The sequence below is a fragment of the Nyctereutes procyonoides genome, unplaced genomic scaffold (genome assembly GCF_905146905.1).
Source record: "Nyctereutes procyonoides isolate TBG_1078 unplaced genomic scaffold, NYPRO_anot_genome, whole genome shotgun sequence".
NCBI classification, from domain to species: domain Eukaryota; kingdom Metazoa; phylum Chordata; class Mammalia; order Carnivora; family Canidae; genus Nyctereutes; species Nyctereutes procyonoides.
The window spans coordinates 33,765,051-33,788,022 of record NW_026575160.1 but is presented as its reverse complement, the minus strand read 5'-3'; the positions used below and the strand labels follow the sequence as shown (position 1 = coordinate 33,788,022).

The 22,972-nt window shown below is 47.7% G+C and overlaps 1 protein-coding gene across 1 annotated transcript in view; it reads right to left on the bottom strand.

Annotated features, from left to right (window-relative positions):
- Positions 1 to 951: 951 nt before the first annotated feature.
- The window catches only part of PTPRZ1 (protein tyrosine phosphatase receptor type Z1), a 173,136-nt gene continuing 151,115 nt past the window's right edge, over positions 952 to 22,972 (bottom strand). The window contains exons 18-30 of the mRNA XM_055314632.1: positions 22,014 to 22,096; positions 20,597 to 20,731; positions 19,434 to 19,568; positions 18,116 to 18,279; positions 16,345 to 16,480; positions 14,312 to 14,458; positions 9,578 to 9,671; positions 9,197 to 9,270; positions 8,206 to 8,334; positions 7,305 to 7,451; positions 5,674 to 5,816; positions 4,793 to 4,928; positions 952 to 2,652 (exon numbers count right to left, since the gene is read on the bottom strand). Coding sequence (XP_055170607.1) covers positions 2,512 to 2,652; positions 4,793 to 4,928; positions 5,674 to 5,816; positions 7,305 to 7,451; positions 8,206 to 8,334; positions 9,197 to 9,270; positions 9,578 to 9,671; positions 14,312 to 14,458; positions 16,345 to 16,480; positions 18,116 to 18,279; positions 19,434 to 19,568; positions 20,597 to 20,731; positions 22,014 to 22,096 — 1,664 coding nt within the window. The 3' untranslated portion in view covers positions 952 to 2,511. The remainder of the gene's footprint in view (positions 2,653 to 4,792; positions 4,929 to 5,673; positions 5,817 to 7,304; positions 7,452 to 8,205; positions 8,335 to 9,196; positions 9,271 to 9,577; positions 9,672 to 14,311; positions 14,459 to 16,344; positions 16,481 to 18,115; positions 18,280 to 19,433; positions 19,569 to 20,596; positions 20,732 to 22,013; positions 22,097 to 22,972) is intronic.

The following is a 22,972-nucleotide window of genomic DNA, read 5'->3' as shown; positions in this document are numbered from 1 at the left end:
GGGAGTTTCACACTGCAACTATGATGGACCTTACAGTTCCGCTACAGTTATTAGCATCTGCCTACAAAATGTTGACTTACCACACGTTACTTGAATAACTACTTCCCTTTGGAAGACATTCTGCAAGGCACCTCATTGATAAACAATCATGAAGGCAAAAAAAAAGAAAAAAAAAAAGAAATTCCATTTCTCCCCAAAGGGTGTTTGCTCTCGGGACAAAGGCCCAGGGAGAAAGAGACCAAATAACTATGGTGACACGTACTCCCGGTTCACATCAGCTGTTGATCGAACACTGTGGCTTGGGAGGGAAAGAATATAAAGCAAGACCAGAAGGTTAGAAAAGCTACCGAGAAATCAAAAATAACTTTGCGGCTTTCTTCCCGAGACAGGGTGAGAAAGAAGCGCATTTCTTTCTCTTGTGCCTGGTAAAACCCTGCCTCCCGACCCCCTGCGACCTGTGACACCCCGCTCTTTGGTGAGCTTTTTCCTATTTCACATCTCTTTGTGACTACTGCTTTAAAAGGAAAGCCAATTAATTTTGGTTCTACGTTAAGGATTTGGTGAACATTTCCTGAAGTGCTCGGGCAACTGGAGGCCCCCTGAATTGTTGCTGCAGAGCTTGGTCCCCAAACTGTAGCGTTCAGTAGACTGCTGGCCTTCCACCTCGGAGCTGCTGCTGTGGCAGGTCAGGGATGGGAGTCCACGGTTCGCATTTCTATCCAGTTCCCGGGTTTTGCTGATCCTGCTGGTTTAGTAACCAGACTCGGAGAGCCACTAGTTTTTTTATTTTATTTTTCTTTTTTATTTACATTCAATTTGCCAACATATAGCATCACACCCAGTGATCATCCCCTCAGGTGCCCCCCTCGGTGCCCGTCACCCAGGCACCGCATCCCCCCGCCCACCTCCCCTTCCGCAACCCTTTGTGTTTCCCAGAGTTAGGAGTCGCTCAGGGTTTGTCTCCCCCGCTGGTTTTCCCCACTCAGTTCCCCTCCTTTCCCTATAATCCCTTTCTCTATCCTATTCCCCGTAAGAGTGAGACCATGTGATGATCGTCCTTCTCCGACTGACTTCACTCAGCATCACACCCTCCAGTCCCGTCCCACCCACGTCGAAGCACATGGTGGGCATTTGTCCTTTCTGACGCGAGAGCCACTAGTTTAAAGGAAACTTTCCTGGCTCTGGCCCTGGGCGTCCTTGGGGGTTGGCACCTCCTCCTCAGGGCTGCTACTAAACGGTCCCAGCTGAGGCAGGGGACAGCTTCCAGGCTCTGAGTCCCCTGTCGCCAAGGGTGTTTCCGTCTCTCCGCACTTCAGCTGCCCAGGGCTCTGGGATGCTGCCCATGTGCCCCGCGTGGGGCGTCCTCCCTTCTTTCTACCCTGGGGTTGAAGAGCTCCCGGCCTGGGTCTGTCAATCCACCCGCTGCCAGGCCAGCCTAGCTCGTCCCTGACAAGCAAATCTGCACAATTCTAGCCCCAGCTTGGTTCTAACTGAAGTTTGCCACCATTGCTTGGTCCACGGTGAGTAGTGAGGTCCCAGGAAGGCAATAATAGTGGTTGTGCGCTGTCAGTGAGCTCCCGTGCACCTCGGCGCCCAGGCTGGGAATCGCAGCTCCATCCCATCAACCTTTCTCCACTTCCACCATCCCAGGGGCCCCCGTGTCTACACTTTTCTACTGCACGTGCCCCAGCACGACACTCCCCAAACAACTGCAAATGGATAGCAATATTCATATTTATTTTTGCAAGGCCTTGGATAAAAACCAATTGAAACAATGCTGGGTAAGGTGTTATTCTCATAAAAACATCTTTTGAAACAAACGTATTTCTATTTCCCATAAAAGTTAAAGTCACATGCTAAAACACGGTTAATTTATAAGATACCACGAAAGAACGTCAGGGCTTATAGAGTAAGACCAGATAATGAATTACATCATTAAAAGAAACAATTACACGTAACTAGAAAACGGACTCAGTAGTAAAATATAAAAATCTACAATTATAAATATAAATTTGGTCCATGGAGACACTAGAGCAGTATTTACAGTAAGTATCAGATTATTTCTACTTTAGGCGAATACTGCAGTTGTAAATCGCTGAATATCATAGGGAACGGCGTGTTTTATTTACAATCTACTATATTAAAAGTTATATTTCTAGCAAACCTGATGATTGCTACAAATACAGCTAAAATCTGACAGTACAAACGAACATGTGTTCTGTAGTTGGGAATTCCTAATATCTATAAATCAAAATTTTTCTGTTAAAATCATTATGAGAAAACAAACCCACAATTCCATTCTTAGAAATACTGTAAAATTCAACCATTTTAGTTCAAACGCAACTAAGAATCACAAGAAGTTCTGCAGAAAGGCACACGCTGTTAATGACGGGAGTTCGGCAGCGGGATCCCACGCCACGACGGTCCCGGTCAGGTGGTGGACGTGAGCAGGGAGCGGAGCGGAAGCCACTTGTCCTGCCTCGATCTGGGGACGGCCGCGCCCCGGCCGGGCTACACCAGGGACTCCAGGCTCTCGGCCGTGCTCCCGGGGGCCAGCGGTGCGCCGTTGCTGTCAGTGGCGGTGGGTGGACTCTCCTCCTGCCTGCTGCCCACGAGGCTGAGGACCGCTCGGTAGAGGAACTGGTACTGGTCCTGGGGACAGAGCAGCACCGGTCAGCGGGCCGCCGCGAGGACGTGCCTGGCGGGGGCTGTCCCCCGTCCTGCCTGGGCGCCGTGGGCCGGGGCTGCGGGCACCTCCGAGGGGATGGCCAGCACCTGCTGACCTGGAGGACTCCCCCACCCTCCCGCCGGGCAGGCACTCCCCCACGCTACGCCCTGGAATCAGACGGTGATGCCACCCGGCAGCGGTCCTGACTCGTGGACGTGCATGACCCTTTGGTCCGAGGCTCCGTGAGGCCCTACTTAGGAGCCCTCACAACTCACCCGCCCTTTCCCCTTCTCCAGCTGCGGGGAGGTCCACTGGGCTTCCCGGGCACAGAGAGCCCCAGAAGGGGCCGCGCTGTCGCCTCGCGCACAGTGTTTGCCAGGAGCCTGCACACCCCCCGCTGGCCCGATGCCCCCCCCCCGAGGTCTCGGGGTGAGACCCAGAAGGACAGAGATCTCTTCCAGGTGCCTGTCGGGGGCTATGGGGTGGAGAACATGAGCTGGGACCGCAGCAGGAGGGTCTCGGACCTACAGGTGCTGGTGTGTCATTCCAGGCACTCACCGACCAGGGGCAGGTCACCAACCAGAGGAAGGTCAGCCTCTGGGGGAAGGTCACCAACCGGGGAAGGTCACCAACCAAGGGAAGGTCACCAAATGGGGAAGGTCACCAACCGGGGAAGGTCACCAACTGGGGAAGGTCACCAACCAGGGGAAAGTCACCAACCGGGGAAGGTCACCAACCAGGGGAAAGTCACCAACCGGGGAAGGTCACCAACCGGGGAAGGTCACCAACCAAGGGAAGGTCACCAACCGGGGAAGGTCACCAACCGAGGGAAGGTCACCAACCGGGGAAGGTCACCAACCAGGGGAAAGTCACCAACCGGGGAAGGTCACCAACCGGGGAAGGTCACCAACCAAGGGAAGGTCACCAAATGGGGAAGGTCACCAACCGGGGAAGGTCACCAACTGGGGAAGGTCACCAACCGGGGAAGGTCACCAACCGGGGAAGGTCACCAACTGGGGAAGGTCACCAACCGAGGGAAGGTCACCAACCAGGGAAGGTCACCAACCAGGGGAAAGTCACCAACCGGGGAAGGTCACCAACCGGGGAAGGTCACCAACCGGGGAAGGTCGCCAACTGGGGAAGGTCACCAACCGGGGAAGGTCGCCAACCGGGGAAGGTCGCCAACCGGGGAAGGTCACCAACCGGGGAAGGTCACCAACTGGGGAAGGTCACCAACCGAGGAAGGTCACCAACCGGGGAAGGTCACCAACCAGGGGAAAGTCACCAACCAGGGAAGGTCACCAACCGAGGGAAGGTCACCAACCAGGGGAAGGTCACCAACCGGGGAAGGTCACCAACTGGGGAAGGTCACCAACCCGGGAAGGTCAGCCTCTGGGAGAGCACCTTGCAAAGGCGCAGCTTGAGGTGACTCAGCTGGCCTGAGGGACTTTGAACAGGGCTCCCCTGGAGCGCGCGTGTGCCGGGGTCACCTTGCTTTCTGACAGGCCGGGGAGTGGGGCCACGGCCACCACGTCCCCCGAGCCTCTCCCCTGGGGACACTGGCACTAAGCTCCCTGTTGCCTTTCCAGCCCTCGTTTCTACAAGAATCAAAACTTCAAGTTCTTCTCAGAGTTGAGACTTCTCTTCCCGAGTGTGCCGCATCCCTTTCCTGGGCAGGTTTCTCTTTTCCATGAACCCAGGAACCACCCATCCGCTAAGCACCAGAACGATCGGGCTCCGGAGGCCACCGCACAGCGCCAGCGCCTGGGCCCGTGCACGACACGCGCCTTCTGAGTGTTCTCGGAGGTCCGCGGACCTCGAGCCCCGCCCCCGTGAACTATTTTTGCAGCTAAGGTGGATTAGTTGGTGCTTCGACGGAGGGTATTTTTCAGAATGTGAAGTTTAAGGACTTTTATCCAGCAATTTTCTATGTTCGTTGTTTATATTCCCGTTCTACAGCCTGTGCACGGACTCACGTGTCATTCAGCCCGAACGCTGCTGCGGGGTAATAGGTTGGGATCCACGTGATCTTTTCTGAGACGTGCCTGGATGACTTTGGCGGCCTCTAGGAATCAGCAACGCTCTAACTAATGGGGGAGTGGGGTTCACTGTCCTTTTACTCACAATGTCAGCAAAGACTCCGGGCCTCATCAGGTTGATCATCTTGGCCACCTGGTAAACGTCCATTGAATTTTCTTTCTCTAGCTGGTGCATAAGAGTTGTCAGCGCACAGAAAGTTCCTGCCGTCACTCCTCCAGGCCTTGGAGCAAAGGGAAGGGACAAAGACTCCATTCAATGCATCAACACTCACAGTGGGAGCTCAGAAAGCCCCAGAGCCCCAGGACAGCCTGGCAGGGGGAACAGGGACACTTCTCATGGGGCGTCTCTGTCTATGGTGCGGAGAACTAAGGTGTAATTGGAAACGTCAGCAAGTGTTCTCGGTGTTAGTAACGGGACACTTCATGGGACTTTGACGTCTGCTCACACACTTGTTTGTCTACTCTGGGAGGGGCTGGCAAGAAGCCAGCACGACTGACGAGTCATCACACCTAGTGTGTAATACGTGCAGATAGCATGTCATTACTCCTATGCTTCTCTTGTTTGCCTGTAACAGGAGCCTGGAGAGATCTACTGGATGGATTCCTGTTCCTGGTAAATAAAAACTCTATCCACCTTCATCCTGTCCAGCGTGTCAATAACTTAGATGTTGTGTCTCTCGGGTTAGCACCTGCAGAGACTCAAGGGCCAGAACACTGACTCGTCACCGAGTGTTCTCCGCACGCAAGGCCCGGGCACCTTCTCGTGGTTAGGCGTCCATCGTCTGCCTTCAACAGGAGCGCCAAGAGAAGTGGAAAAAAAAAAAAATCTAATTCTGTGTTAACCTCGTTTATAAGAAGCAGACAATCCCCCCTGGCTGAGTCACCCCAACTGGTCCAAACAAAACAGAAATATGTGGCCCCCTGGAGAGCGCTGGGGCAGGAAACAGTTTAAGGGGAGGGACTTACTCATCGTGAACAACCACAGGCCCATCTCTGCTGGCAGCTTCCTCTTTGATGATACTTATGAGTTCAAACGTCTTACTAATGGGGCTATCTGGATTTGGCCATTTGGGGCACTGGAAATGCCTCACTTCAAGCACATAATCATCCTGGAAGACCAAAGAAAAGTTAGTATTTCCAGAAGAGTCACCTTGGCGAGTGCCGGTATGAGTGGGATGGCTGGGGAAGCCAGGACTCCAGAAAGGTGATACAACCAGGGACACGCACGAGTGAAGGGCAGCGGTTGAGGCCCGTCCTCCAGCTGCGGGGGAAGAAACTGCTGCGACGCCTCGTCTCCCACGTGCAGACGCAATCTCCTTTTTCATACTAAAAATGAGCCTTATTTGTGGGTTTACTACGGCGATCGCACTACGAGGTCAGGTACCAAAGACGTGTCTGTGCCACTCAATTTAATCCCAAAAGAAATCTTCAACGTTCACATTTGTCTTAAAAAATCACATGGACCTGTTCAAATTCCAGCATTGCTCGGGATCACTCGGGATCGATGCGGGGAGGACGCAGGACAGCGCGAGGCAGGGCTGGCCCGACGCCGACGCCTGCGTGCCACCCCAGCCCCTACACCCCCTCTTCCTGAAGTGTACTCAATAAAATGCCACATTTAAAATTAAGCAGCAGAACCTAACTTTTTATCTGGCCCCCCACTTTCAGAATCGGAGTGCGACATTTAAGCCACCGAAAACGTGATTTGACCTTTCTCTGGTTGGAGACGTTCGCTGCGTCTCACACGCCTCCCTCCTTGGTATCTGTTAGGATTTTACTCAGCTGTACCATAAATTATGTCCTCTAATTACATAAATAGTCCTTGACAAAGGATTCAGGTGGCTGCCTTATAGGTAACCGGGAAGGAGCACCGCCGCCCTGGTCGCAGCACCACATTTTCAAAGCCCTCTTCACTTACATACAGCACACTGTCTCCTGGTGGAGAGCGCTGAGCTCATTTTAGTAGATGATATTTCTCCCATTTCACTCAGAAGAGTTCAAGATAAAAATTTACCTCAGAACACGAGAATCAGGATTAATGGAATTATTATTTTTTCCTGAGTTTCTTTTCTTTTTCTTTTTTTTTCCCCCCTGAGTTTATTTTCAATTTAAGTTCTATCAGAACGACTCCGGAGTAGGAGAGAAATCTTTGATTTCCTGTGCCTGAATGCTGTAGTTTGGTGGTGACTGATGTTTAAATGATTCTACGGGATTTTTTTTAACTTTTTTTTTAAATTTTTTTTATTTATGATAGTCACAGAGAGAGAGAGAGGGGCAGAGACACAAGCAGAGGGAGAAGCAGGCTCCATGCACCGGGAGCCCGATGTGGGATTCGATCCCGGGTCTCCAGGATCACGCCCTGGGCCAAAGGCAGGCGCCAAACCGCTGCGCCACCCAGGGATCCCGATTCTACGGGATTTTTTTAAGGGAAAGTGACAAGTAAGGTAAAATTGACTATTTGGGTAATCTGTCTTAATTCGTAAGAAATTAGGTTCCTTCTTTTTATTTCTAGGGAAGATCCTTAAATCAGCATATATTTAACATAACATGTGCGTAAAAGAAAAAAAAAAAAGTTGTCCTTTCAAGTGGGTCCATACCTGTGTCGCTTCTAAGATAAAATCCTGAATGATAAGCTTTTCTTCATTAGACAGACATTTGTGTTCTTCAGCCATAAGGGTGACCTTAAAACTCTCACAGTTTATAGGCTCGTCTTTATTTGGCCAGTAAACAAATTCATCTTCTGCCTGGAGGATTAAACACCATAGAAGAGTCTAGATTTTAATCAAATGTTTAATAAGTCAGACTGTGAAATGAAGTTGACTGGTTGACATAGAGGATTCAACTCGAATTTTTCTTCGGATCTCAAAATCTACTCTGGAGATGTTGAGCGTTAAACAAGTCTGATGTGCGGAATAAAATATTACACTTAAGAAACTACACTATGGCTTTGTGTTCCGCTCTCAGCTCTTCAGTAACAATGGCAAGTTGTGGCTTCCGTAAACGATAACTGAGGAGAGATGATTCAAGTGATTTTTAAGAGCTTGGAAATTTCCAGTGTCATTTGGAATGGTCAGTCTAACTTTACGGCTAAGAAATAAATCTCCGCGTGAAGTGTATGTGCAAAGCCTAAACACAATAGGGCTTTTTGGGGGGCATTTGTATAGATCTCCTTAAACTAGGGACTCTCCAAGCATCCTTAGGAGCTTTATTTTTTAAGAATGTAAATAGAAGCATATGGACTGACTTCATGGTTGCAAGGTCACAGAACACCTGAATTTAAGTTAATTTTAACTTACTTTTACTTAAAACCGTCATTCAACAATTTCAAGACCTGGGAGGCGACGTAACCGGGTGGGGCCCAATCGTAGACAAGGTGCAACTCCAGTGACAAGGGTTCACGAGTTGAAAAACAGTCATGTGCTGGAACGCGAGGGCTTCTGACTGCCGTGACTGGGTGCGTCTTAGGAGGCCAGCGCCGAAGGCGACCGGGGGGCTTACCATGTTTTGACCATCAGGAAGCATGACTACCAGCTGGGCGTTATGGTCCCATATCATCCTCCAGAAATCTTTGATGGTATGGAGAAGAGGATGCTGGGTGACGATGAATTCACTGCTCTGATAGTAACCCTACGAAACCAAAGAGAAGACAGGAGGAGCCCTGGCACGCGGCCTTAAATGTTCCAAATACGCGTACGAGCGAGGCAGCCTTTCGTAGACGGCGCCTGTCAACAGCAACGTGACTGTTGGAGCCCGTGTGTCCACGGCACGGTCTACACAGCGGGCACAGGACTAGCACGCTCCTTCCCTTAGGTTCCTTCTGCCCCAAGCAGTCACCACACGACAGGAACGGTGACCCCCTCTCTCACAGAGAATTCCACTGAGGCCTGAGAAGTTGAGCGCTGTGCCCACGGCCACCTGGCTGTCACGCCTGGGGGCGACTCAGCAAAGTGCACGCAGACCATGTCCCACTATAGTAGACAGGACGCAAACCCAGAGGGGAGCGTGTGCTTGCCACTTCCCACAAGTCCCAGTGCAAAGTGCCTGAGTCCATGCGCTGACCACGGGGTGCCATCGTGCCCAGACACCCTCTGCGGGAGAGGACCAGGGTGCAGTGGGGACCTGCTGGGAGGCCGGGCCGCTGCACTGGGGACCATCCGCACGCTCAGCCCTGCTCCTGTCCCCGGGCCTCAGTGGCCACCCACACGCACCTCCCTGCTCCCGTGACCCAGACTGCGACAGGCCTGGGCGCAGCACAGCCCCTGCTGCGGCTGCAGGCCCTCGGGTCCTCCCGCATCACGCTCCGGTGGCTGGCCGTGGGCCGTAGCTCAGAAGGCGTCAGAGGATGCTGCTGCTCCGTTGGCCGCGGGCCACGATCCTGGGACGTGGCTTCTACGCCACCTGGGTCTGCAGTCGCCGCTCGGGAGGCCCTGCCCGAGTCGCTCTGGGGACACAAGCTGGCAGGTGGCTTTCGGGGACGTGCCCGACTTACCATGACATAGGACGCGTTGATGTAGTCTGCGCCTTCCCCGCTCGGGGACGAGATGCCGACCCGTGATCTCTCCACTGGAACACAGAACAGTCGTGGTGACCCGCCGCGCCCACAGCTCTGCACCCCCACCCCCCGCGAAGCTCCCCTGCGTGTCCCGAGCTGAGCGCCGACGGTCTGCAAGCTAGTTTTTCTATTATTTTTGCATTTATTAAGAAGCACGTCAGGATCTAGGAGTCCCTTTTTAACAGGCACGTTATCGGACATAATTAGAAAACCACGGAGCGCACGAACTCATCCCAAGATGTACGAATATTGCCAAGTTGCCCCCAAGGCTTCCACTACCGGACAGCGGTGGTTTCTCCATGATGCGGCATAACGTACCGGGGATGATGGAAGAAGTCCTGTTCTTCTCCCTGTTGCATTGCTTTAGGGCTGTAGAATAGTCGCTCTGCTGTATATTTGATTGGCTCAGGAGCTGGAAAAATATAGACTATTTAAGTCACCCAGATACTCACACACACACACACACACACACACACACACACACACACACGTGACCCAACCAAGAAACCAAGGTACGATACTGGTTTTCCAAGAGCCCCTTGCTCTAACTCCCTGGCACACCTGTGTTCCCGGCACCAGGGCTGCTGCGAGAAGCACGGAACGCCCTCCAGTTGGACGTCCACCGCTGGGAGAGGCTTCCCCGCGGCTCCCGCTACAGGTGTGCACCCTCCATGTCTCCCACTGACGTCGCACACCAGAGTTGGGAGAAAGTTGCGTGAACCGTGTGTGTGTCTGTCCTCGTAAATGGATAGGGCTGGATTTCAGTCAGTCTCTTAGTACCCGTTTCACAAACAATCGACTTGCTATTTTTCTATCCCCCCAACTAGTGAACGTTAGGATTATTTCCAATATTCTGCTTTTCTAAACTTTGTAGCCATATGGATATCCCTTGCATATTTCTTAACACCCACACGCGGAATTAGGAGGCATCACCATTTGATTTTCGACAGTCTGATGGATGCAACGTGGTTTTGATTTGCATTTCCTTAATTACTGTGAGATTGTGAATTTTAGCATTCATTAGCCATTTTGATTTCTTCTTTGATGATCGCCTTATTATATTTCTACTTCACTGTCATCGATTAATTTGTAGGAGGTTTTGATGTCTTGAATGTTAGTCTATAATCTGTTTAAAAAGTTGCCAAGGTTTTTGTTCTCTTTAATCACTCAGATGCTCATGATCAGGTCATTTTTTAAGGTTTCGGCAAATTATGTTTTTATTTAAGAAGTCCTTTTCTACCTTGATGTGTTCAAAATATATATTGCTAGTATTTTCTTGTAATAGTTCTAAAACCTTGCTTTCACCTCCAGGTACCTAATATATCCTGAATTAATTTTAGTGTTTGAGGTGGGGTAAGAACCCAATTTTACTTGTTTACACTTTTTTTATGTCTTTGACAGAACTTGCATTTGGTTTTGTTTCGTCTCTGTTTCTATTTAATAACTTTAACTTTCTAGTTAATTTAAGAAAGCTTTAACTTCCTTAAAATTTTTCTGTCTCCCTCTTTGGGTGTACCATGCTTCTCTTCTAACTTTTACATGATATGCCTATTTCATTTGCTTTTTTTTTTTTTAATTCTCAAATATATTTAAGGCTATAACTTTCTTTCCAGATATAACTTCAGTTGTATCGAATACATTGTGCCAAGTAATGCTTCTGTTGACCTTTAATTCTAAAGATTTTATAATTTCCTCTTTAATAGGTCAATTATTTAAAAGAACATTATTATTGTCCAAATACGTGGATTATTTTTGGGACAAGTTTTCATGGTCAATTTCTGATTTTACTATATTAGATTCTGAGACTACAGTAAGGACTGTGCAGAGTCCTTGAAATTAACTCTTCCCCCTCTGGCAGCAATTTGACATCATTATTTTAGAATATGTATACGAGCACACGTGTGCACCGCATGCCCATGCACACACACTCACCTCCTGTGTCACACCGGGAATAGAAGCCACAGAATTTTCCCTTAGTCTCCAGCCTTGGAGCACATATGCTTCCTGCCATACACACCCACTTAGGTGTCCCTGCCTTTGGCCGCAATCCCTCTTTTTTACTGAATCTTACTCCTTTGCACCTTCCCAGGATCTCCTCTCTCTCTCTCTAATAATCTCTCCTCCCCCCACATACCCACTACCATGGATCTCTTTCTATTAGCTTTTTTTTAAATAATCTCTCTTTGATTTAATTTAATTTAATTTAATTTAATTTATTTTATTTTATTTTATTTTATTTTAAGTCAACGCTATTCCCAACATGGGGCTCAAACTCATGGCCTGAAGATAAAGAATCGCATGCTCTACTGACTGTGCCACGCAGGTGCCTCACTTTCTAATAGTCTTTAAACAAACTCAGATGCCTCTCATTAAAACATAAAAAAAAAATACATAAACCAAAAAATATCTCTTTCCTTCCCACTTGAAGTTTCCCTCTGGCTACCCTTGTCATTCTCTTCGGAGTCAAAAACAGCTTAAATTCCACATATGAGTGAGATCGTAGGATGTAGCTCAGAGAGTTTAAGTCATTTGGCCAAAGCTGTAAAGCCAGCAAGGAGCAGAGTCTGAATTCTAATCTAAAATTACTGGTAAACAAAGAACATTTTCTTTTCGTTACACCACTACATTTATAGCTTGAACTAATTTGATTTAGTTGTTCAATGACTTTAGAGACTAGTCAAATCTTTCACAAATGATAGGCCTATTTATAGACCCACCTCAAAGAAGTAGCCTGAATTAGAACATATCCAATCCTCTTGGCAAGGTACATTTTAACTTTGTTTTACAAAAGAATGAGCCTGTGTTTTGTAGAAGACAAAAGATTGGCTAAAGCAAAATCTATTTGCCTCATGGGATAAGCACGGGAACTCAAAAGCAAAAGGGAAGAATAAAGTAATGGTATAAATATAAAAAAAATCATGTTTATATTCTAGTATCAAACACAAAAGCCTGCGTGTGGTGTCCGATACACACTTGTTTTCTTTTTAAAATGAGATATAACTGACATATCACATTACGGTAATTCCGGGTGTACATCGTAATGATTTGATGTCTGTGTATATCGCAAAATAGTCACAATAGGTCTAGTTAACATTACTCACCACACACAGTCATGAAATTTCTTTCTAATGATGGGAACTTTTAAGATCTTAGCAACTTTCAAATATGCAATACAGTATCATGAACGATAGTCACCATGCTGTACGTTATAACCCTACGCCTACTGATTTTATAACTGGAAGTTTGCATATCTTGACCCTCTTCACCCATTTGGCCCACCCCCTGCCCTCTGCCTCTGGCGACCATCAATCGGTTCTCTCCATCTATAAACTTGATTTTTTAAAAAAATTCCACATATAAGTGGTATCATACAGTGTTCGTCTTTTTCTGTCTTTATTTATTTCATGGAGTTCTTTCTGACCTACTTCACTTGCCATAAAGCCCTCTAGGTTGACCCATGTTGCTGCAAATGGCAAGATCTCATTCAGTTTTGTGGCTGAATAATATTCCATGGAATACATACACCACATTTTCTTTATCTAGTCATCCTTCAATGGACACTTAGGTTGTTCCCCTAAATCATGCTGCAAATGAACGTAAGAGTGCAGATGTCTTTTTGAGTTAGCATTTTTGTTTCCTGCAGATAAATACCAGGACATGTAATTTATTTCAAAGAATCGTTCCTATAGATAAACTCGAATGGCTAATGTGTTATAGGACCGTGCAGGCGCGCGCACACACACACGCAACCCTCTACCTCCCTACTTAACACATACAGAGTGAAATGTCCCTCCCTTCGCTAAGATTCTGGCCCCATAACTTATCCATCCATTTTGATCCTGGGTTATCTAGTCTAAGCCATATCAATTCTTTTATGCAGTCATGTGGGCATAAGTCATGCTGAAATGAGAATTCTGTTGAAAATGAGTAATGCTTACGTATTTTTTAATTTAGAAAAAAAAGCTATCCTAACAACCTAATGTTGATGTTTTATACTCGTTTATTGTCTATTTCTGGGAGCCAAGCAGCATACTTTTTTCTTTCTTTAGTGTTCTGTTATCACTCAGATAAGCTCTGCTGAATAAAGACATTTATGTCTTCCCGACGGCAGGTTCCAAGCGCAGCATTCACCCCTAATCTTTCTCTTACTCCTCCAAAGGCACAAAAGGTGCTGACTGAGAAGGCAAAAAATCAGAAGGAATTTGTAGTGACTAACATCTTTTATGTGGTAGCCTGGGGAGAAGAGGAAAAAAACACCCTGCAATTTCAAGGTTTGTTAACTCTCCTGGGTTTTTCCAGGGTCTTTCCCATTTTCCCTAGATAGTCCTTCTTCAGAAATGGGCCCCGTTTCTTTAGGAATCCCGGGAAGCAAGAGGGTAGGACAGGCCTACGGGGGAGTGAATAACACAGCCTCCATTCCTTGGGAAAGCCACAGCTGTGCGCCTCTCCCTCGCTGCAGGGCCCGGGAAGATCTGCTTTCTGAATTCTGTGCTGACTGATTTCTGGAAGTCAGAGAACTAGGGTTGTGGGAGGTATGATATTGAACAAAACACACTCCCTGCTCCAGTTCACTGCCTCGTGATAAGGTGGGTGGGAGAGGCTGGGGTTGGAGAGCTATTGTTCTGGTGTAGCCTCTTCTCTAGTCCAGGGCCTTCAAGTGAGACAGATTTTTCCACAGAGTAGCATCAACAGCCTGAGCCGGAGCACTCATCGTCAAGTGGTCTGGTTTTCTCAAAGGAAAAAGAGCACTTAGGCCGTCTGTATTATGAGGTCTGCTTGCCCCTGTTCCGCTCCGTGCCCCCCTTTCCTGGACCAAGTCTGCATTTGCAAACATTAATCTAGAGTTCTTGAGAACTTTCCTTCTTGTTCCTCAAAATTAAGATTCTCCTTGAGATTTACCACGTGGCTTTGGTGCCCACTATAGAGAACAATCCAAAGCCACTGTACCAGTGGAGCTCTGAACCCATCCACCTGGCCTTGTCGACTCAACCGAGGAGACGTGGGAACACTGAATTGTGTGGTGACATCCAAGAGGCTTCCAAGAGAACTCACCTTGAATTGTTTCTCTAGCTTTGTTTTGCCAGTTGGTCCAGGAATGAGGAGCGCGTTGACATAGGCATGAATGTGGCTGTCTGGCACCTCGGTCTCCTTACTGAGTATGGCCTCGACCAGAGCATCGTGAATGAAAACATACTGCTCCTGGCAATGACAATAGGGGACATTATTTCAGGTTTCCTTTATATATGTCTAAGAACAAAAGTAAGAGTCTTCACTGATGGACAAAACCAGTTTTACATAATGGCGGAGGCGGACCCGCTAAAGATGGCCTCCTGGCCCAGGCAGGAAATCAGATGTAGGAAAGAAGGCGCGGTCGGGAGAGAATGCAGCTCTTCTTGTCCCTCACCTCTCTACTCCCAACGTGTTGACATTTGGGGGTAAGAGGCAAAGCGACACGCTCATCCTTCAAACCTGTGACCCGCTTCTGTGTATTTTGCATGAGGGCTTTCCTGGCTCTTCTACTTCTCATGGCTCTTCTTCCATCCATTTCAATTCTCCTTTTAGTCAGTCATATACAACTTAGCACAATTTTACATATAGCTTTTAATGGCCGTCTTCTGGTTCCTGTATGGGACTCTTCCCTTGTCTAATCTGACTAGTGTGTCATTTCCCTCATGGCATGGTGTGGCTGCATGGCATGGTGTGGCTGCATGGCATGGTGTGGTTCCATGGCATGGTGTGGCTGCATGGCATGATGTGGTTCCATGGCATGGTGTAGCTGCATGGCATGGTGTGGCTGCATGGCATGGTGTGGTTCCATGGCATGGTGTAGCTGCATGGCATGGTGTGGCTGCATGGCATGGTGTGGCTCCGTGGCATGGTGTGGCTGCGTGGCATGGTGTGGTTGCGTGGCATGGTGTGGCTCCGTGGCATGGTGTGGCTCCGTGGCATGGTGTGGTTTGATTTTCCCCCACATGGCCACATGTCTCTGACTGCTCTCAGGTTGCCATCCATAGTTTGCAACTTAAATTCATTTTTATTTAGAAAGAGGAGGGAAAAAATACAGATATGCAGACTTCGTCCGTGTCATGTAAACTGCGTATGATAAACTCTATGGGCTTAAAAATGGGATATAATTCGAGCATAATTCATACTTCTAAAATATGAAGATGAATGCATTTATTCACTATATGCAGAGAGACCCGAGGTGTTTGCTAGCTGGGATGGGTGCTGCCCAATTCACTGACTCTTTTTTTTGAATCTTCTCTGTCATCAGTGTCATTTCAAAGATATGGCCACAGATAGACAAAATGTAGCTGGTCCATCTAGGACTTCTAATGCAGTTACCTGGTGTTGTGTGTGGAATTGTATCCTCCCAAAAGACACGCCGAAGCCCTAAGCACCCCTGACCAGTACCTGAGAACATGACCGTAGTTGTAAATAAGGTCACTGTGGAGGTCACTAGTCAAGATGAGGTGGTGGCTTTCATTCTTCTAAGAAAAGGAAATTTGGACACAGACAGAGAAGACAGCTGTGTGAAGATGGAAGAGACTGAAGGAAGGCTGCTTCATCTGCAGACCATGCAGGGCTCCCCAAAACTCAGACAAAGCAGGATCCTCCTCTAGAGGATCCAGGGGCAGCACGGCTCCACCAATACCTTGATTTTGGACTTTCATCCTCCAGAACTATAAGGCAGGATGTGTCTGTTCTCTCTCTCTCTCTCTCTTTTAAAATTAATTTATGTATTCCTGAGAGGCACAGAGAGAGAGGCAGAGAGCCAGGCAGGGGGAGAAGCAGGCTCCCCGCGGGGAGCCCGATGCAGGACTCGATCCCAGGATCACGCCGGGGGCCGAAGGCAGGTGCTCAACCGCTGAGCCCCCCAGGTGCCCCACGTCTGCGTTCTTTGGAGCCACCCAGTTGGTAGCACTTTCAGACGGCGGCCCTGTGACACCAATCAACCTGGTGAAACAAAGTCTGGTGCTCCCAGTGCCAGCATCTTAGTGGCATCTCCAAGCCTTAGGGCAGTCAAAGTATCCTTCTCAGTGGGGGAGGGAGAGAAGCAGCAACCAAGCGCACCCTTCTCATACCTCAGTTTGCACCAAATAATTTCTTTGTGAACGAATGTGTTTCAAGAAGCCAAATATGTTGACGGTCCCTTCCTGTTGAATTTGCTGCAACATACTGTCCAGCACGATGTACGTGCCTGTTCTTCCAACCCCAGCGCTGAAGGGGGACACAAAAAGAGAACCGTTTCAACGTCAAGGATTAGATGAACCTGAAGTTGGGTCACTCCTGGCTATCTCGTAAGTGAAAATAATTCTCTCCCCCAAGTGACTGAGCCACATGAGAAATAATTTAGCAAATCCCAAACCAAACAGGTTAGGTGTTGAGTACAATGCTTCAAGTAACAAACTGGTTGCCTTTTAATTTTTGGCCACAGGGCAAACTGCAAAACAACCTGTTTCTGGGGGGAGATTTTTAATTCATTAACTAGAGATCTTTAAATCTTCAATAATCGTATTTGTTATTCATCATACGTGATACAGAATGAAGACGTTCTGCACCCGAGCATAGCAAGTAGACATTTAATCGGAGAAAAATGAAAACATCAGCTTCAGCCAACTCTGAGAATAAAAGGTCCTGGGTCTGTATTGTCAGGTAGACATGTTTGTGTAAAGGTTTTCACATTAATTGGAAAAAGAATTTGATAAGGCTTTCAGCTGAAAATATCATTTCAGCGAGCCGCGAGGAATAAAGCCTACCTTCAGTCATTTCTAAAGGGCCATTATCTATTGACTTCTTCAAAGCCTCTACCGGAGGAACGGATTCATAGGCAGGGATTCTTTTCAAATGCTCTGACAAGTAGGAAGTGCTAGAGTGGAAAATTAGCACCTGCTCCTCACAATACCCGGGTCCTTCTCCATTTGCTCAGAAACAATCCCTGACCTTCAGAGCTCTTTTTCTTGCATTTTCCTGTTTCTCTCAGCTTATCGTCAGGCTAACAGATGAAAAACCTCAAGATAGGTCTCTCAAACTTTGTCTGAGGATAACTCCTGAGATAGATAATTAGAATGTGTCAGATAAGCTGTATATCAAAGGAAAACACTTGCCTCTGTAAAAACACAGACGGGCTCTGACACAAATACCGTCCACAGAAATCAGCCTGATTTGTGTGGTCCTAAAGCGTGGCACACACTCAGCGCTCAGTGCATGTTAACTGCTATTTCTCTTTTAACTGAACAAAACAGGAGGTTAAAACCTCTGACACAGTTTTTTTCTCTTTCTTTGAAATACCATTATTTCTCTTCATCAAATTAGTCTTGGAAATAAAGTAACTGGGTAACGACGAGTTGATAACACCTTAACCTATTAGACAGAACTTGGGAAAATGAGAAAACAAGCTTGATCCCAAGCTGTTAAAAACATCTTAAAAAAAAATCTTAAAAGCAGTTCACCAAACTCGTCACCGTCTGGGCGCGTTCGTTTCTCTAACATAAACCTGACGTAGTAACGGCGCGAGAGGCCCTAACTCCCAGGGACCGGGTATGTCCCACGCACTTTGGTCCCAGAATAAATGTTTAATGACGAAACACGTTTCAAAAGCTAAAATCCAACTCAACAGTGAAACAGAGTAAGAAACACCATGAACATCCCCGGTGCTTGGGAATCCTTGGCGACGGCGCCCCGAGTCTGCCGCATGCATTTCCGAGCGGTCAAGACGTTGGGGTTCGGGCATGTAGTCTCGCTCCCCCCACGCCACAGAGTCACGCCAGCTCTGGCAAAGCCCTTGTTCCAGGGACTCCCTCCTGGGTAGCAGAAGCCATGCTGTGGGTTCAGGAACCCGTGCCTGGGACTCACCTGCAGTGGACGACGACAGGCCCCACGGCGTGGCGCTTGGCGTGGGCCGCCTTCCGCACAAAGGTCAGCACAGGCAGCGAGTACTCCGGCACCCCCATGTCGGGCCACTGGGTGTAGTGGTACTGGGTGACCACACGCCCGCTGGGTCTTCCCTTCTGGGAGCCCTGGGAGACAACACAACAGGACACGCACGAGTGCGCTCGCGTGGAAACACACAGGCACACACAGGTCCTTACCACCGACTCGAGTTCCGTGGCCCATAATGAGGCATAAAAACACACTGTGGCTTGTGACAGTTAATTTCATGTGTTCATCTGGCGAGGCTACGGTGCTTGGTCGTTCGGAAACACCAGCCCTGCCAGATGTTCCTGTCAAGGTGGGTTTTTTTGTTTTTAAGAGATTTTATTTTCTTAAATCATCTCTACACCCAACATGGGGTTCAAACTCACAACCCTGAGATCAAGAGTTGCATGCTCTACTGACTGAGCAGGCCAGGTGCCCCCCGCTCCCCGTTGGGGTATATATATATATTTTTTTTTTTTTTTGGTGTGATTGACATTTAAATTAGTAGATTTCGAGTAAAGCAGATCACACTCCATGATGTCAGCAGACCTCATCCAATTAACTGAAGGCCTTAAGAATAAAGACTGAGCTTTCCTCAAGAAGGAATTCTTGTGACTAGAACATAAAAACTTTGCTTGGATTTCAAACATGGAGTCAATTCCTTAAAAAATTTCCCTCTTGGGGCGCCTGGGTGGCTCAGTCAGTTGAGCGACTGACTCTTGGTTTCAGCTCAGGGTTGTGGGTTCGAGCCCTGCATTGGGCTCCACACTCAAGGCCGAGTCCTTTTGTGATTCTCTCCCTTTGCCCTTCCTCTCGGTCTGTGCTCTCTCTCTCTCTCTCAAATAAATAAAATCTTAAAAAAAAATTCTTTTTCTTTTGATGTCAACCACACACATGTGCACACATTGCTCTTGAGAACGCTGATTTATACGTCAGTGCTTTATTTTTTTTCCTGCCTTATTTCAAGCTCCACTATTTTTAGTTAGATGCGCAGTTATCACATGGGGCAGGAACTTTCATTTGTGCATCACATCATCCACTGCACCTGCTGGCACCATGACCAATCTGGCTCCAGGGCCATGGCTGGCATTTAGAGACTTAGCAGGAGCCTTTGGGGATGAGCGTGGTTGTGATAAGAACTCTTGATGCCTTCAAAGATCTCTATTTTCAGCCTGTTTTGGTTGTACCACCCACTCACTTACAAAAAGACCAGATGTATCACTTGACTGAGGATGTCCTCCATGTGTGGACTCACCTTTTTTATCTTTGTGTTTCTTAGAGTAAAACTCCTCACAGTATAATAGGCCAGCATTTGAACACTCTTCTGAGTGACCAGAAAGTTCCCGTACTCTTCACTACCATCAGCAGGCCAGTACTGGTCACATTTTCTCTGCAGAAGACAAAGTAAAGATGCTATTTCCGTATTTCAAATGTTTGATGTGAGAGTTGTCCCTGGAATCAGGAGAGGTCTAGCCCTGGGACACAGACGGGCTCCGTCACTCTTCCAAACATTTTCTTTTCTTTCTACGGGATTGCGAGTAGTTTAGAGGAGCCTGCAGAGCCGAGAAACCTGAAAGGATCTGACCCAAACTCCCCCTTTCAGATGAGGAAAGAGAGGCCAGATGTACTGAGTCACCACAAAGCTGGACTAGAATCCAGCTCCCATGAATTAAAATGTTTCACTCTCCCTTGCTTTGCAGTGAAGCCCACTGCAAAGGGGCTCATTACTCTTTTTTTTGGGGGGGGCCTCATTACTCTTTTCCTCACAGCATGAAGAATGCATTTAAGCAGCCAACAGCTCGGGGGCACCTGGGTGGTTCAGTCACTTCAGTGTCTGACTCGACTGCAGCTCAGGTCACGATGGCAGGGTCCTGGGATCGGGCCCCACATTGGGCTCCATGGTCAGTGGAGGGTCTGCTTGAGGATTCTCACTCTCTCCTCACCTCCTTCTCTCTCTTTTTTTCCCTACGAATAAATAAATATTTAGGGGCACCTGGGTGACTCAGTGATTGAGCCTCTGCCTTTGGCTCAGGGCATGACCCCGGGTCTGGGGACCGAGTCCCACATCAGGCTCCCTGCATGGAGCCTGCTTCTCCCTCTGCCTGGGTCTCTGCCTCTCTCTCTCTCTGTGTCTCTCATGAATACATAAATAAAATCTTAAAAAAAAAAGAAATGAATTTCTATAAATGAATAAATATTTTTTAAAAATCGCAGATAACGTGATTTACAGTGAAACTGTGTGACCTGTGACCTACAGCATCAGGCTTCCCATAGCCGTCCTCCACAGAGGAGGGATCCCGATTAGGCTTCAGGACTGCTGCTCCTTCCTGATGTTGAGATGTTGAGCCTATTAAACGCACCTCACAGCACTTCTGATGACTACTTGGGGGATGAGAACGCAGATCACGACCTACGTACCCTTCCTTTCTCCACGAGGTTTGTTATCATGACGATCACCTCCACGTTATGCTCCCATATCATTCTCCAGAAGTCTTCAGCAGTGGACTTCAGCGGGCCTTGGGCAGCAATGTAAGCTTTTGGTCGGTTGTAGCCCTGAAGAAACAAGTGACACACATTTTTTTTTTCCTAAATTGCTAATCTTATGCCATTTTTATTGTACAATAGTGAGTTTTTAAGGTCAGTGCATGTTTTCCATAAAAGAAAAACAATAAAAAATAATCCTGCGATGGTGGAGAAACTTGGCAGTGTCAGCAACAACAATTCTCTAACTATAATCTTTGGGGGGAAAAAAGTTCTCTCTGCTTCAATCCAGACGCTATTCTCTGCATCTTCAGTCCAAGTACACTTGATCTATTTACTATGGACTTTCACTGCGCTGCTTTGAAATGTTTTTGAGGCACTGGGGCTCAGCTGTGTATGACAGTGGGGAAGCCTCTGGTGTCGTCTCCCTCCCCAGCCCCGGGGGTACCAGCAATGCTAATCACGAACAGCTATCCTGCCCTGGGCACCTGCTGTTACCCAAGATGCTCTATGAACATTTACCCAAATCCTTGCAAAATGGAAGCCTCATCCTTGGTCTAGAGATGGGGAGAAGCTCATGGGAGTTAAGTGGCTCTCCAACCTTTCGTGGCCACCCAGTGACAGGGCTGGGATTCAAAATCAGTTCTAACTCCAAAGCCCATGTTGGATGCGACATACACGCTGCCTCCTTTGGAGCACGAAGTGGCTGCCTGTGGCAACCCCCTGGATAGGTACACTCGGTGCTCACTTCTGCGAACTAACTGTTCCACACAGCATAACCTGCAGGCAGCTACACGGCGAGGTGTAACTGAACTCCACGGACACTCAGCTGACCACAGTGAAAAACCAGTCAATTAGACCGTGGGCTGTGGGGAGCTCTAATGAGTCCCACACGGCTGGGGACCCTGAGGTGTGTGCCAGAGATGACGAGGCCGATAGCTGGACTAGGAATCACGTGTTTGCCTTTTAGTCAGGACGGCCTTGGGAATCCTTCAGTCAGGATTTATGGATCATCTGCTACCCATACAATATTGGGCGAGGAACTGTAGAGCATTCAAAATGAGCAGGAGTCCAGTCCCTCACATTTCAGGAGCTCCAAACCTGTCCAAGTGCGTATACACCATCCCCCTTGAACGTGCATTTCCAACCCGAAATACCTTTCTCACCCACGAGAGAAACCAAGTTCAAGGACTTGCATGTTACTCAATCTGAAATCCTTTAGCCATGGGAGGTCCAACTGCTGATTCATATTATCTACCATATAACATGTATTAAGCACTATATAAGTACAGTACAGTGGCCTAATAAATTCCTAGTCTAATCTCCATGAACGTTTCAATTGGAGCATGCTTACATCGACATAATTGGCATTGATGTAATCAGTCAGCTTGCCATCTTTCTCAGCAAGTTGTGCAAGTTTAACCCTACTATGATCATCTGTAATAAAGAAAAGAGAAGATGTCACTATGGCATGGCCTAGTTTTCAGCATAAAGGTCATTTATATTTACATAATGATACATCAAATACAATCAAAATAAGTGCAAAAATAATTTACTTTTAGGAGTCTTTATGGGGATACAGAGATGACAAAGGTAAATACAACAAGGGCCCCGGCCTTCAACAAGTTGTCTAACGCACACGATGAGCGTGGACACATACACAGAAAGGAATGTTCAGGTGTCAAGGGAGGTGCAAAGTATGAGGGGGGACTGGAAGGCAGAGATTGTGTTGGTTTGGGATGATAATAAACATCTTCATGAAGGTTGGAAGGGGACACTGGCAACTCAGATGGGTTTCTAGAGATGGATCTTAGGGCTGTGAACGGTGGAGAGCCACTGAAAGGGAGAGAGGAGTGTTGGGGGCGTCTTAGAAAGCTAAGGAAGGATGGCAGTGTATGTCCTCTGAACAGGAGGCTGTGGGGAAGAGAAAGCGGAGAGGGGAGGAGAAGGGACCTAGGACATCTCTGTGTAGGGTTACAGCAAGTAGCTCTCTCAGGGACAAGCTCGAAGTGCTGCTACTGCATAGTGAGGCTGGAGAAGGGCTGCCCAAGAACAGGGGGTGTGGGTCCCACACTGTCTATTTAAAGGGGTGAAAACCATGGTAACTTAGGCATGGTCTCCTGTGGCAATTAAAATACACAGAAATGAGGACTCTGAGATGAACTTCAGTTCTACAGAGAAATTATATGTATTTGGAGGAATGACATAATAAGAAAGGGAAGTCTTACTAGAAGGAAAACCGAGAATTTCAAGGAGCAGAATGTATTTATTGTTTTCAAGGATGAAGAAGTGAATACAAAAAAAAAAAAAGTG